The sequence below is a fragment of the Choloepus didactylus genome, chromosome 12, assembly GCF_015220235.1.
Source record: "Choloepus didactylus isolate mChoDid1 chromosome 12, mChoDid1.pri, whole genome shotgun sequence".
In the NCBI taxonomy this organism is placed as follows: Eukaryota; Metazoa; Chordata; class Mammalia; order Pilosa; family Megalonychidae; genus Choloepus; species Choloepus didactylus.
The window spans coordinates 3,711,603-3,724,177 of record NC_051318.1 but is presented as its reverse complement, the minus strand read 5'-3'; the positions used below and the strand labels follow the sequence as shown (position 1 = coordinate 3,724,177).

At 51.8% G+C, this 12,575-nt stretch overlaps 1 protein-coding gene across 4 annotated transcripts; it reads left to right on the top strand.

The window, feature by feature from the left end:
* Nucleotides 1-235: 235 nt before the first annotated feature.
* On the top strand, nucleotides 236-11,790 carry CCNA1 (cyclin A1). Of its 4 annotated transcripts, none has more exons than XM_037800164.1 (9): nucleotides 236-544; nucleotides 1,487-1,669; nucleotides 6,963-7,209; nucleotides 7,368-7,492; nucleotides 7,920-8,143; nucleotides 9,111-9,315; nucleotides 10,197-10,310; nucleotides 11,144-11,277; nucleotides 11,548-11,790. In XM_037800164.1, the coding sequence occupies exons 2-9, from the start codon at nucleotides 1,496-1,498 to the stop codon at nucleotides 11,597-11,599; spliced, it is 1,275 nt and encodes a 424-aa protein (XP_037656092.1). In that variant the 5' UTR covers nucleotides 236-544; nucleotides 1,487-1,495; the 3' UTR covers nucleotides 11,600-11,790. The 4 variants fall into 4 exon arrangements, with proteins under 4 accessions (XP_037656092.1, XP_037656093.1, XP_037656094.1 ...); XM_037800165.1 differs by lacking the exon at nucleotides 236-544 and adding an exon at nucleotides 973-1,101; XM_037800166.1 differs by lacking the exon at nucleotides 236-544 and adding an exon at nucleotides 1,003-1,101 and having other exon boundaries at nucleotides 1,484-1,669.
* The last annotated feature ends 785 nt before the right edge of the window (nucleotides 11,791-12,575 follow it).

The following is a 12,575-nucleotide window of genomic DNA, read 5'->3' as shown; positions in this document are numbered from 1 at the left end:
AGAACAGACCACTCCTGCACAGACACGGCAGTGACGCTTTATTAGGTGTGTACATGCGGGTGCGCGCGCGCACACTCAGATACAGCATACACCACCTATGCGTGTGCGTGAACGTGTACAATCTTTTGTCCAACTAGGAGAGTCCGCGGTTTTTCCACCTGCCCGGCGCGCCCTCCCCGCCCGCCCCACGAGGCCGCCCGCCGTTCCGGGCCTCGCCACTGCCCCCCTCGCCGTCCCAGGCCTCATCGCTGCCACCGCGTTCCTTCCTCTTCCTGGGCCACCGTCTCGGCGCGCCCGGACCCTGCCCGCCGTGGCGGCCGGCACCCGTCGGGGAAGGCCTCCTCGTGGGGGTCCCCGGGCACTCCGTGCGCCTGGAAACGCCAGATCCCCTCTCCGCGCCCCGCCGCGCCCCATGCCATGCGCAGCCTCGGGGGCGCAACAGGCCGGGGCCGACCGAGGGCCCGCCGCCGCCATGAGCAGGGGGCCGCGGCTCCCCTCGGGGCCCAGCCCTCCGCCCCCGGGCGCCGCCGGCGAGGACGCGTAGGTGCGTGGCGGGCGGAGGGGAGCGAGCGGCGCCCTCGGGCCGGCGCGGTCGGGGGGCCCGTGTCGCTCTCCCGAGCCCGAGTTTCCGCAGGAGCGGTGCCGCGGGGAGACGTTGGCGGCAGGAGTTCGCGGCTGTTTGGGGAAAGGGGTCCCCGGAGCCACCGCGGGGCCGGGCCTCCTGCCTGCCTCCCGGGCCGGACGCGCTGGCGAGACGGGGCGGCGGGTGCCAACAGCCTCGGCCCTGCGCTCGCCCCGTCCCCGGGCAGGAGCTGGCGCGCCCGTTGGCCCTGCCGGACCTGCCTGTGGTCGCGTCGGGTGACGGGTGGCCATGGCGACGCGGGGCCGGCCGCGCGCCCGCTGCGGTTGGCATGGAGCCCCCGGGCCGGCGCGGGTGGGCGCAGAGTAAGTGGCGCTGAGCGCCCCCGCCGCGGCTGGAGCCGGCGCCCCTGGATCCTGCCCACCGCCCCGCCCCCCCCCACGTGTGCGCCCGCAGACCCCCCAGACCCGCATCTCCGTCCCAGGCCGCGGCGAGCGGGGCCCGCCGGGGCTGCCCAGCAGGTTTGGGGGGTGTCAGTCCCGCGGGAGGAGGGCCGTGGAGCAGCACCTGCGTGGCGCCTGAGTGGGGGACGCCCCTTCTCACAGTGATGTTTCCTGGCCTTTGGTTGGGGTCTGGGAGCATGAGCACGGGGCAGGGAGAGGCTGGTGCTTGGAGGTTTCGAGCTCCAGTTACCTGGGGGGTCTGTGCCTCCAGCCCCCCGGCCAGGGCTTGGAGGGTCCCACGGCTCTGACGACTGGGCAGGCGCTCGCGCCCTTTCAGCCCCCGTAGCTGCTGGGGGCCCCTAGACTTGGTGCCTTGGCTCCTGGCCGTCCGCTGCGCCCTGGGAGCCCGGGTGGGGGCGGTTGGCTGACCCGCTCGCCCCCTCCTCCCTCCCCGGGCCAGCAGCCAGCGGAGATGGAGGCCTCGCACCAGAGCAGCTCCAGGAGCGGAGTCATCTTGGCCCCAGCGACCCGAGGCCCCGACGCCTGTCAGATGGTCACCAGAGCCCAGCTCGGCCAGGACCCCCCCCAGAGAACCGTGCTGGGGGTGCTCACCGAGAACGGGCAGTACAGGAGGACCTGGGGCCAGGTGAGAGCGGCCCGGAGCCCCGTGGAGCCCCGCAAACCCCCTGGAATAGGGACTATAGGAAAACCGAGTTTTAAAGACGGACGCTTCCGGCCCCTTTCTCAGCTAGAAATAGCGATTCACTTTCTTTGTTACTTTTCCCATTATTAAGGAACTAAACCTAGGGATCCTTTGGATTATGTGTGACTAATTACAGTGCCGGGCTAAAAGGAAATGTGAGTGACAAAAGAAGCCACAGAACCGGGTTCTTTCAAGCCTGGCTGGTGTTGAGACCCACGCAGGCAGGCCCGGAGCAGCCCCGTGAGCCGGTGTTGGAGCCGGGCCTGGCTTCCTCCCACAGCCCTGCTTTGAGAGCAGCCCCCTCCCCTCTGACCGGAGCCTGGGCACATCCTTAACAGACCGAAGAGCAATCCAGAACTGACATGACACCTGAGAATGTATCTTGGGACGGGAAAATGCATCAGAAGTCTGTTATTAGACTGGCCCATTCATAATGAGGCCTTAAACCCTTGCATCTGTGATGCGTGGAGGCGGGTGTCTTCCCACGTACCTTCCCATTTTATAGTTGGGAAATTTTGAGGTTTAAGAAAGACCAAGCCCCCTGAAACTACCCCCCCCCCAAAAAAAAAATTATGATGGAGGATAATTAGAAGCCCATCTATCGACTCTGTCTTCTACTTCTTTGTGGTATCTGAATAGTAAGGGAAAATAACCAAAATGATCTGTTCAAAGCTTTGGAGAAACTTGAGTGAAGGTGATTTTCTTTCTTTCTTTTTTTTTTTTAATGTGATTTAAACCAATTTAATTTGCTTAGCACTATTTCCTTCTTTAAACAAAGACCTGCTTCTTAGGAACTGGCAGCTAAGCCTGTGTTGACTGGTCTGCTTTGAGTTTGTAACTGCTGGCCTCTAATGTTGCTTGGCAATGCCTCTACATTTTCCTACTCTAGTCCTAAACATCTTTCCTAGAAACCTGTCCAATATCTGAACTTCTCTCTTCAATCCTCCAAAACCTCCTCTTTGATCCTTACTCTCAGCTGATGATTTTCTATCCTGTTTTCTTAAAAATATAGAAGCCTCCAGAAAAAAGTTTCCACATGCTCCCATTGCCGCATGCCCTCAGCAGTTCTTCTCTCATGGCTTTCCCTACTCTCCCGGGCCAGAGCCATAAGTGTGCAAATGCACTGTGTTTTCCCTCTGTGTTAAGATCCTCTCCACATCTCTGCAGCTGCTCTCATCTACACACCATTTCTCGGGGGCTGCTCCTTGCCACCAGCATGGAGGCTCCCTGCAGGGCAGGGTTTTGTTCCGTCCCTTCCACGGCTGTATTCCCGGGGCTCAGACAGTGCCTGACGAGGGTGGGCACCCCAGTATTTGCTGAAGAATATGCCCACATCTTGTTCTTAGTTCTTCTCTTATTTTCCTGGTCTGCGGCATGTGGCATGGCTGACGACTCTTTATTCCTTGACATTTCTTCTCACTCACCTGGAGAACATGGGGCCCTCCAGGCTGCCCACCAGGCCCACCAGCCCCACCCCCTCCATCTCCTGCTTCCTCCTTTGGCTCCAGCCTTGAAAGTCAGGGGGTCCCAGGGCTTGGCCTTAGCTCTGTGGGCCCTGGACTCCCTCCCTGACTGGCCTTCTCAGGTCCCTGAGCACTTGTCTTGTGCATCTGCTGATGTGGTTGGCATCTCGAACTTATGCCAAACCAAACACCTGCCTTTCCCCCACCTGCAACTGCTTTTAAGTCTTCCTCATCTCAGCAAATGCAATATCCATCCTTCCTATTAGTCGGTCCCAAACCTTGTCCGTCTTGACTCTTCTTTTTTTTCCACCCCACGTCTAATCTGCTGATCAAAGCTGCTGACTCTGCCTTTTAGAATATCTGGAATCTCTTCACTTCTCATCATTTACTGATACCACCCCCTATTTTGTCTCAATTGCAGGTAACTGGTCATCTTATTTTCTATCCCTCCAGAGAGCCCGAGCAATCCTTGTAAAGACCCACGTCATCACTCCTCGCCCACACCCTCCAGGCTGCTGAATTAAGGCCTGCATGAGCTGGCCCCATTTTCTTTCTGACCCCAGGCCCTGCCCGACCTGCTCTGTCCCACCCACAGGCCCCCCTGCTGTGCCTCTGGATGCCTGGCACACTCCAGCTCAGGCCCTTTTCCCCTGCCAGTCCGTCTGCCCTGAGGGCTCCCTGCCATGTCCCCCGGCGTCTCTGAGATTGGCTCCCTCGCCTCCTTCACAACGTGGCCCAAAGGTCTCCTCTCCGGCGGGGCCTTCTCTGGCCACCTGGTTTGAAATGATGACGGGCCTTCTTTCTCAGTGTTTTTCTTCAACTCAGCACATAGGAGGCCAGTCCTTTTTGAATGTTTTGTTCACTGCTAAATTCTGGGCTCACTGTAGGTGTCCAGCAAATATTGCTTAACGGATGTTCATATATCCATGGAGCAAGTGTCACACTTGGTACCGATCTGAATACATGGCTCAATGGTTATAGAAACTTGCAGTTTGGGCCCTTGATGGTCCCTACGATTTTTTTTCCAGGACTACCATAATGAATTTTTTTCTTATCAGACATTAGCCACACATTCACCTTGCAGAATGGAAGGGAAAGTTATGGAACCACATGCTAACTTTGATGTAGCCTTCAACAATAAACACCAAGATTAATGATGAACAATAAAGCATCGATGTGGTAGCTAGAGCTAGCTTGTGCGTAAAAATAACTCAGGTTTATAAAGCTTTCCCCTGCCCTGGTTTAGCAGGTCCTGGGGCCATGCATGGGGACCCACCGCAAGCACACACACATTTGATGGGTTATGTCCATCCACTGAGGTGGTACATGCGGTGGTTCCCATCGCAGACGCTGTCAGAACGAAGAGAGGCAGAAGCAATTGAGATGTTGGATCCCCAAAGATAATTGCATTAGATCATAGAAAAAGATTCTGACCGTTGGCTTGTAAGGGAGTTTAGCAGCATGAACTTCTGAAATCATGTTTCCAGAAAACTGAGTATAAGATGGGAACTTCATAGGGACCTAGACAAAAGCTAATAATTCCCAGCGGGGCTGGGAGGAGCCGAGCTGAGGCCCAGGAGAGTGAAAGCCACATTACGATCCCCCGCCCCACATGGGACTTGCTTCACTGGGCAGCAATATAGTTTTTCTCTTTCTGCAGCCTCTGACTTCCCTTTGATAATGCTCTGAGGAAGCCATCAAACTCTAGGTAGTTCTCATATACCAGTGTAAACCAAGATAGGGGGTGTGCCATACTTTCAGAGCTTCATTCTGAAGTTAAATTGAGGCATCGATATTTCAATTTAGGATTCAACTTGTCTCCTCAGCCTGCTGCTTGGAGTGACATGGGTCAGCCTTGCCTGTAGAGTGTCTGGGTTGGCCTCAAGCAAAAATCTTTTTTTATTAGAGAAATTTTTGGTTAATACAGAGCAATCATGCATAAAATAAAGGATGCCCTATACCACCCCACCACCATCACGTTGCACTGGTGTGGAACGTTTGCCACAATTGATGACAGCACATTCCCATGGTTGTACTATTAATTAAAGTCCATGGTTTAACCTAGGTTCACTGTGAATTTTTTAAATTTTTTTATTCTGTTACCATATATACAATCTAACATTCCCTCTTATAAATTCAGGTATATATCTCAGTGCTGTTAATTGCGTTCACAATATTGTGCTACCATCACTTCCAACCACCGTCAAAACCTCTCAGTCACTCCCAAACAGGAACCCTGTACATTTTAAGCCTCAACTCCCCGTTCCCTATCCCCACCCCATCCCCTGGAAACGTGCATTCTCGTTTAAGCCTCTGTGAGTCTGCTTATTCTAGTTGATTCACATCAGAGAGATCATACTATATTAGTCCTTTTGTGTCTGGCTTATTCTCTACATGAAAATATCTTCGAAGCTTATCCATGTTGTCACATGTATCAGGGCTTCATTCTTTTTTTACAGCTAAAAAATATTCCATCGTATGTTTATACCACATTTTTTCCCATTTTATTGATGGAAACACTTGAGTTGCTTTCATCTTTGGCAATTGTGAATGATGCCACTGCGAACATTGGTGTGCAAATATCTGTTCACGTCCTTGCTTTCAGTTCTTCTGGGTATATACTTAGTAATGGGATTGCTGGTCATACGGTAGTTCTATACTTAGCTCCCTGAGGAACTGCCAAACTGTCCTCCACAGTGGCTGCACGATTTTACATTCCCACCAGCAATGAATGAGTGTTGTTTCTCCACATCCTCGCCAACACTTGTGATTTTTCTGTTTTTTTTAATAGTAGCCGTTTTGGTGGGTGTGAAATAGCATCTTGTGGTTTTGGTTTGCATTTCTTTAATAACCAATGATGTTGAATATCTTTTCATGTGTTTTTTAGCCATTTTTATATCCTCTTTGGAGAGATTCTTTTCAAGTATTGTACCCATTTTAAGAATTGGGTTGTTTGTCTTTTTATTCTTAAGTTGAAAGATTTCTTTATATATTCTTGTGATCAAACCTTTATCGGACATATGATTTCCAGATGTTTTCTCCCATTGTGTAGGCTGCTGTTTTACTTTCGTGATACAGTCCTTTGAGGCACAAACTCTTTAATTTCGATGTGGCCCCATTTATATATTTTTTCTTTTGTGGCTCTTGCTGTGGATGTAAAGTTTAAGAAACCACTACCTAACATAAGGTCCTGAAGATGCTTCCCTACGTTTTCTTCTAGGATTTTGATAGTTTTAACTCATATTTAGGCCTTTGATCCATTTTGAGTTGATTTTTGTATTTGGTGCGAGGTAGGGGTCCTCCTTTTTTTGCAAATGGAGATCCAGTTTTCCCAGCACCATTTGTTGAAGGGACTTTTCTTTCCCAATTGAGAGGTCTTTGCCTCCTTGTCAATAATCAGTTGGCCATGAATTGTGAGGGTTGATTTCTTAACTCTCAGTTCTATTCCGCTGGTCTGTGTGTCTTTCTTTGTGCCAGTACCATGCTGTTTGGATTACTGTGGCTTTGTAATACGTTTTAAGATCAGGAAGCGTTAGTCCTCCAACTTCATTTTTTTTCAAGATGGCTTTAGCTATTTGGGGTCCCTTACCCTTCCATATAATTTTGATGATTGAATTCTCCATTTCTGCAAAAAAGATTGTTGGAATTTTAATAGGGATTACAATGAATCAATAAATTGCTTTGGGTAGTACTGACATCTTAATATTTAGTCTTCCAATCCATGAACACAGAATGTCCTTCCACCTCTGACAAAAATTTTGACCATTTTCTAGGGGATCACAGCAATCAAGTGTTTCTCTGGATCAGAAAATGTCTTCCCTCCTGCTGGAAAGAAAGCGCTCGCTCACTGCGGGGTCTCTGTGCCCACCAAGCAAGGGTTTGATGTCTACACGGATGAGTCTGAGCAGGGGGACGCAGGCAGCTGCCCCATGGGGGAGGGGATGGTGTTCAGGGATGCGTATGAAGTGGACACCAGCACACTCAAGTCAGACCTTCACTTCCTGCTGGATTTTAGCACAGGTAACCCGCCTCACCTGTAGCTGATGGTGCCCTGTATTTGTGCTCATCTGCAGTGGTGAATAGCAGGCCCTTTGAGCAACTGCTTTGGAGGGTTAGTGGGTGGAATGATTGTTTTATATTTATCTGATGACTTACCTGGCAATGTTGAACCCCTGCAGTTTCTCCCATGCTGGTAGATTCATCTCTCCATTCCCAGCCTGAAGATGCACCAGACTTAGGTACAGATGTGATAAATGTGACTGAATATGCTGAAGAAATCCATCAGTACCTGAGAGAAGCTGAAGTGAGTTTTCCCCATGTCTGCTTCAATTCCCAGCACCCCCAGCACTCAAGTTTAAGATAGTTTTAAACCCGTGGCCATGGCTACCAGCCAATGACATTCTTTTGACATCTAAAAATAAGAATTATCTATGAACAATAATAATTGTGACAGTGAGTAGCAATTCCTGGCTACCTCCGTATGACTCAGAGGCTTTGTGTGTTGAGCTTCTCATGCTTAGGAATAGCCCATATTGCCATTTCCCCTCCTGATGTTATTTGTACCTAATTGTGTTACAGAGTCCAGACTTTCTTATCATAGTAAAGGTTTACTGGACGGTTAGTCATTATCCTCCTGATCTTTGTTGATGAGATTCCCAAAGACAGCCGTAGGGCAGCGCGGTCTTTAGGCTGTGGCAGCCCCTTACACAGCCACCCTTCTCCGCCCCCAGATCCGGCACAGGCCCAAGGCGCACTACATGAGGAAGCAGCCGGACATCACGGAGGGCATGCGCGCCATCCTGGTGGACTGGCTGGTGGAGGTGGGGGAGGAGTACCGGCTCCGGGCCGAGACGCTCTACCTGGCCGTCAACTTCCTGGACAGGTTCCTCTCCTGCATGTCTGTCCTGAGGGGGAAGCTGCAGCTTGTGGGAACAGCAGCCATGCTTCTGGCTTCGTGAGTGTTCTTTTGGCTTGAATAGCGTGACACGGCAGCCTGTCGAAACAAATGACTTTTTTTTTTCCCCCTTCATTTATTGAAGAAACGCAGTGCTGGGTCTTTTAAAGCTCATTCCTGTGTCCTTTGGTAAACGATCAGCATCTTCACGGCGCTGGCCGGAAAGCCACGTCTTCCCACATGTTCATGCGGATGTTTAAGATTTGTGGCAGTAAATTCAGCCTTGTGGCTAATGCAGCCACCAGCTTCAAATCCAGGATGTGATCTGCAGGGCAGCCTTCTGGCTGTAATCTAGCACATGTAGAAGTTCTTATCTGGCAACATAGGAGCTGTCCTCGTGATGTCGAGAATGACCCATCACGTTTGGTGACAGTGACGGCAGTGTCTGCACTGGCTCCTGAGGGTGGGGGGTCATTTGGAGCAATTCTGAGTCGTGGGGGAATGGGGCTGCGGCTGGCTGCTGAGTGGGGGTTCCTTCCTAGTGTCCCAGCCTCAGACACGCTCCTGAAGTTCCCTTTTAAAAAGTCAAAACCAAAGCAGAGGAAAAGAGTTGAGAAGTGTGGGTTTATATCATTATCTTCTCTTGGTTATACAGCATCATTTGCTAATTCAATAGAGAAAGTTGAGGTTTTTTAAAAAATCTAAGGCCTGAGGACTTTGTTTCTGTCATCACCCTCCTCAGAGCATTTCTTTTCCACAAAGCGACTTGGGGTCTGCCGGGTAGATGTTCACCCGCAGGGTCTGTCATTCGGAGCCTTTCAGTGTGTCCGAGGCCAGCGCCCCGTGTTTGCAGTTGGGATTGTTCGGCAGCTACTCCTGGGACCGAGGGCACCGTCTCCCAGTCATCCTCGAGCCCTGGGCCGTTCAGTGAGACCCGATGCATGTGGGGTGCAGAGTGAAGGCTGTGCTGGGAGGCGTGGATTCCGAGAGCTTCCAAGTTCCTTCTGAAACCCTCTTCCTTTCACAGGAAATACGAAGAAATCTATCCGCCCGAGGTAGACGAGTTTGTCTATATAACGGACGACACTTACACAAAACGACAGCTGCTGAGAATGGAGCACCTGCTCCTGAAAGTCTTGGCTTTTGATCTGACGGTGCCGACCACCAACCAGTTCCTCCTTCAGTACCTAAGGAGGCAAGGGGTGTGCGTCCGGACAGAGAACCTGGCCAAGGTAGGGTGCGTGGCTTCCGAGAGCTTGTATGCAAGGAGGGTCCACAGCAGCCCGTCCCAGTCACCCTTGAGTTCTTCCTCACTTTTCAGTTGTCTCGGGCCTCAAAAAGTGTTTTAGCCATGGAGAGCACTAAATTTAAGAACACCACTTCTGGATGTGAGGCCTTACATAGCCGGCCTTTGGCTGGCACAGGTTATCCGATCACCTGCTATTAAATTTAAACTCTCCCCAGTCGGATGCAGTCCACCTGCGAGCAGCACCTCCTAAGCTCACTGCATGGGAGCAAAATAAATGCAGTTTAATTTGGCTCTAATTGCATTCTAACATATCAAGTAAATACGCATGATTTGTCATTTGGTGTTATAAAAATTTAGTTGCAGGCACGAAAGCATTGGTGTATTCAGCTTGCCTCCAAGCACTGTGGCCTGGGATGTCTGGAATTCATGCACTATGCAAAAAGCAATAAGGGTATCTACAAAAATTTCCCAACCTGTTCCTGCTAATCTTCTGATTTATTCCCACTAGTCTTGTTCTGGCCTCTGAACTGCATGTATTTACCTGATAAATTAATAGCTTTAATGTGGTCATGGCTTTTGCTTTTCGGTTGAAGGCTCTGTTCCTGCTGCAGCTGCCGGAGTTGTGCCACTCCGTCCGACCAGTGTACAGCTGTATTTGCACGTAAAATGAGAAGCCCGACGTATATAGTACGCAGTATTGCAATCTCAGTGCAGCATAAACGTCACTCCGGTTATCTATTTGTGCTTATCCCTCGATGCTGGCGGAACAAATAGAAGACTCAGTTTATTCCCTTAACATTTGTCATTTTACTTGTAACCCAAGTCAAATGTCTAATTCCAATGAGATTTTCTCTCTCGTGCTAGTACGTAGCAGAGCTGAGTCTGCTCGAAGCTGATCCGTTCCTGAAATACCTCCCTTCGCTGATAGCTGCAGCAGCCTACTGCCTGGCTAACTACACAGTCAACAGGAACTTCTGGGTGAGATTCCAGCCTTTTCTTTCTAGATGGGATTCGAGGTCTGTGTGAAGTCTGTTCAGTGAGTCTCAGGCCTTCGGAGAGGCTCGGCTCTCTTGAGGGAGGGTGGGTTGAACGGGGGCTGGTTGTCCGGACAGCAGACTTCTGCTGCTGGGCCTTCTGGGGGTGCCCGTGTGGCTGTGAGTCCACAGCTTTCCTCGAAGGAGAGCAGTGATGGTGGGGGGGGGGTGGTGGAGGAGGTGGCGGCCGTGTGTGTGGCCTGGGCACCTCGGTCCCACCTCTCTCAGGGCAGGCCCTGGGAGCAGAGTGCTTGTTGACTTTCTCTCTCTTTGTGTCACAGAAAACAAAATCTGGCCCCCATTAGGATGGCTGGAAGGTTGCACCGGGCTTTGCAGGGAAAGGGCTCTTGCCTGGGGAGATGGCAAGACCCGAGGTTTGGTTTGAAGGCTCGCTGAGGTACTAAAAAAGTTCTGCCTTTCTTTTCTGGAAATACTTATCTCCCATGATGCTTTCCAGAAAGACTTATCTCCCAGGATACGCTGCATTTTGACTAAGAATCTTTCATATTCTATGAGGCTCTGTAAGGATTGGTGAAGGAACCAGTAAAGTGATGTGCCCCTGGCTGGGCGTTATAGAAACACATCGTGAGCCAGGCGGGAACTCGGGCTTTCTCCATGGTTCATTCTAAATCTCGGAAGGAGGGTTCCGGTCTCCTCCTAGGTCAATGTGGATGCCTACGAAGTGGTCAATGTCCCTCTTCCACCTGGGTTTTGTCTTCGTATTGCCAACCTCTGGTAGAGTTATGTGAAGCAGTTTTCCTCTTTTGTCTCGATCAGCCAGAAACCCTCGCGGCCTTCACGGGCTACTCCCTGAGCGAGATCGGGCCGTGCCTGAGCGCCCTGCACAGGGCCAGCCTCGGCGTCCTGCACCGGCCGCAGCAGGCCATCCGCGAGAAGTACAAGGCCTCCAAGTGAGTGCCCTTCCAACCCGGGCTCCCTGGTCACGGCTCGAACGGCTCCGGTTTCTAGATCTGAAAGTCAGTGTCACAATTGGACGGAGAACAGATTGTGTCCCCGCTGCTAGGCTGGAACCCTAAGCTTACGCGTTAAATGGAGGCGCCTGGCTGGCTTCCTTCCGTCCCTCACCGTGACACACGCTGGGCGGTTTTCCGGGGCCCGCTGCAGATTCTCCAGAAGCAGAGCCGCTGGCCCCACTGGACCTGCTCTGGGTCTCGTTCCAGGTACCTGCACGTGTCGCTCCTGGAGCCGCCGGCCGTGCTTCCTCTGCAGTAGACTTCCCGGAGGAGGCGGCGCGGAGCTCGATGGGCCACCGCGGGCTGGGGCAACAGGTTGCTGCAGTGCAGATGACAGTTTTCTTTTCTTTTCTTTTTTTTTCTTTTGATTTAAATGTATTCAAGGTCTCCTAGGCTTAAGTAGCTTGTAATAGAGTCTAACGTTTTTTAAAGAATAAACAGCTTGCCTTATGACCATGTGCTAGGCTTTTTCACCGATCAGCACGGCCGACCCTTGTCTGGGGTGTTTGTTGACACGACGGCGGGACTCATCCCCATTTCAGGGGCTTCTCTGACCTGGTTTCCCAATCTGGCTTGCATTAGGATTCTGTGTTCTGGGGAACCCAGGCATTTATTTCCGTGTTGGATGAAGGCTACACTGAGACTTTTCCCCCTTCCTGTCTCTTCACTCCCCACGTAGCTCTCCATGAACGCCCCTGCCAGGACGGGCGGCTTCCCGTAGGGCCCGGTGAGTGGCCGAGAGAAAGCATCTCTACCTTAGCATCCCTCTGCCCCTGGTCGGGGGGCCGGGGGGTTGAGGACAAAACACGGTCAGGTACCTCTAGGGGTGATTTAAATTTAATTCCAATCCAGGGGTGCCGTGCTGATTGGCAAAGGGGTGCCACTCCGCCTGTGCTCGGTTTTGACTTTGTCATCCATCCGGCCGGTACTTCAGCCCTGGGAGGTAGAGAAAGCGTCACCCGGGATAGGAATATAATAATTGAGCCCACCCCTCTTATGTGCCCCTTAGGGAATATCCCCCCGAGCTTTGCTACGGCTTGAATCCTTCGTGGTCCTGCAGTTGTGTCACCACACGTGCAATGTGGGCAGTGTGCAAGATGGGGAAACTGAACAAGGATGGTTAACTCCCTGTAAAGACTGGAAAGAAAAGACAAGCGTCACCTTGGCCCTGAGGGAGTGAGGTCCTTGCTGGGGATTGAAGGATCCTGGGCCCGGGAGTCCTGTGGCTGTGGGGT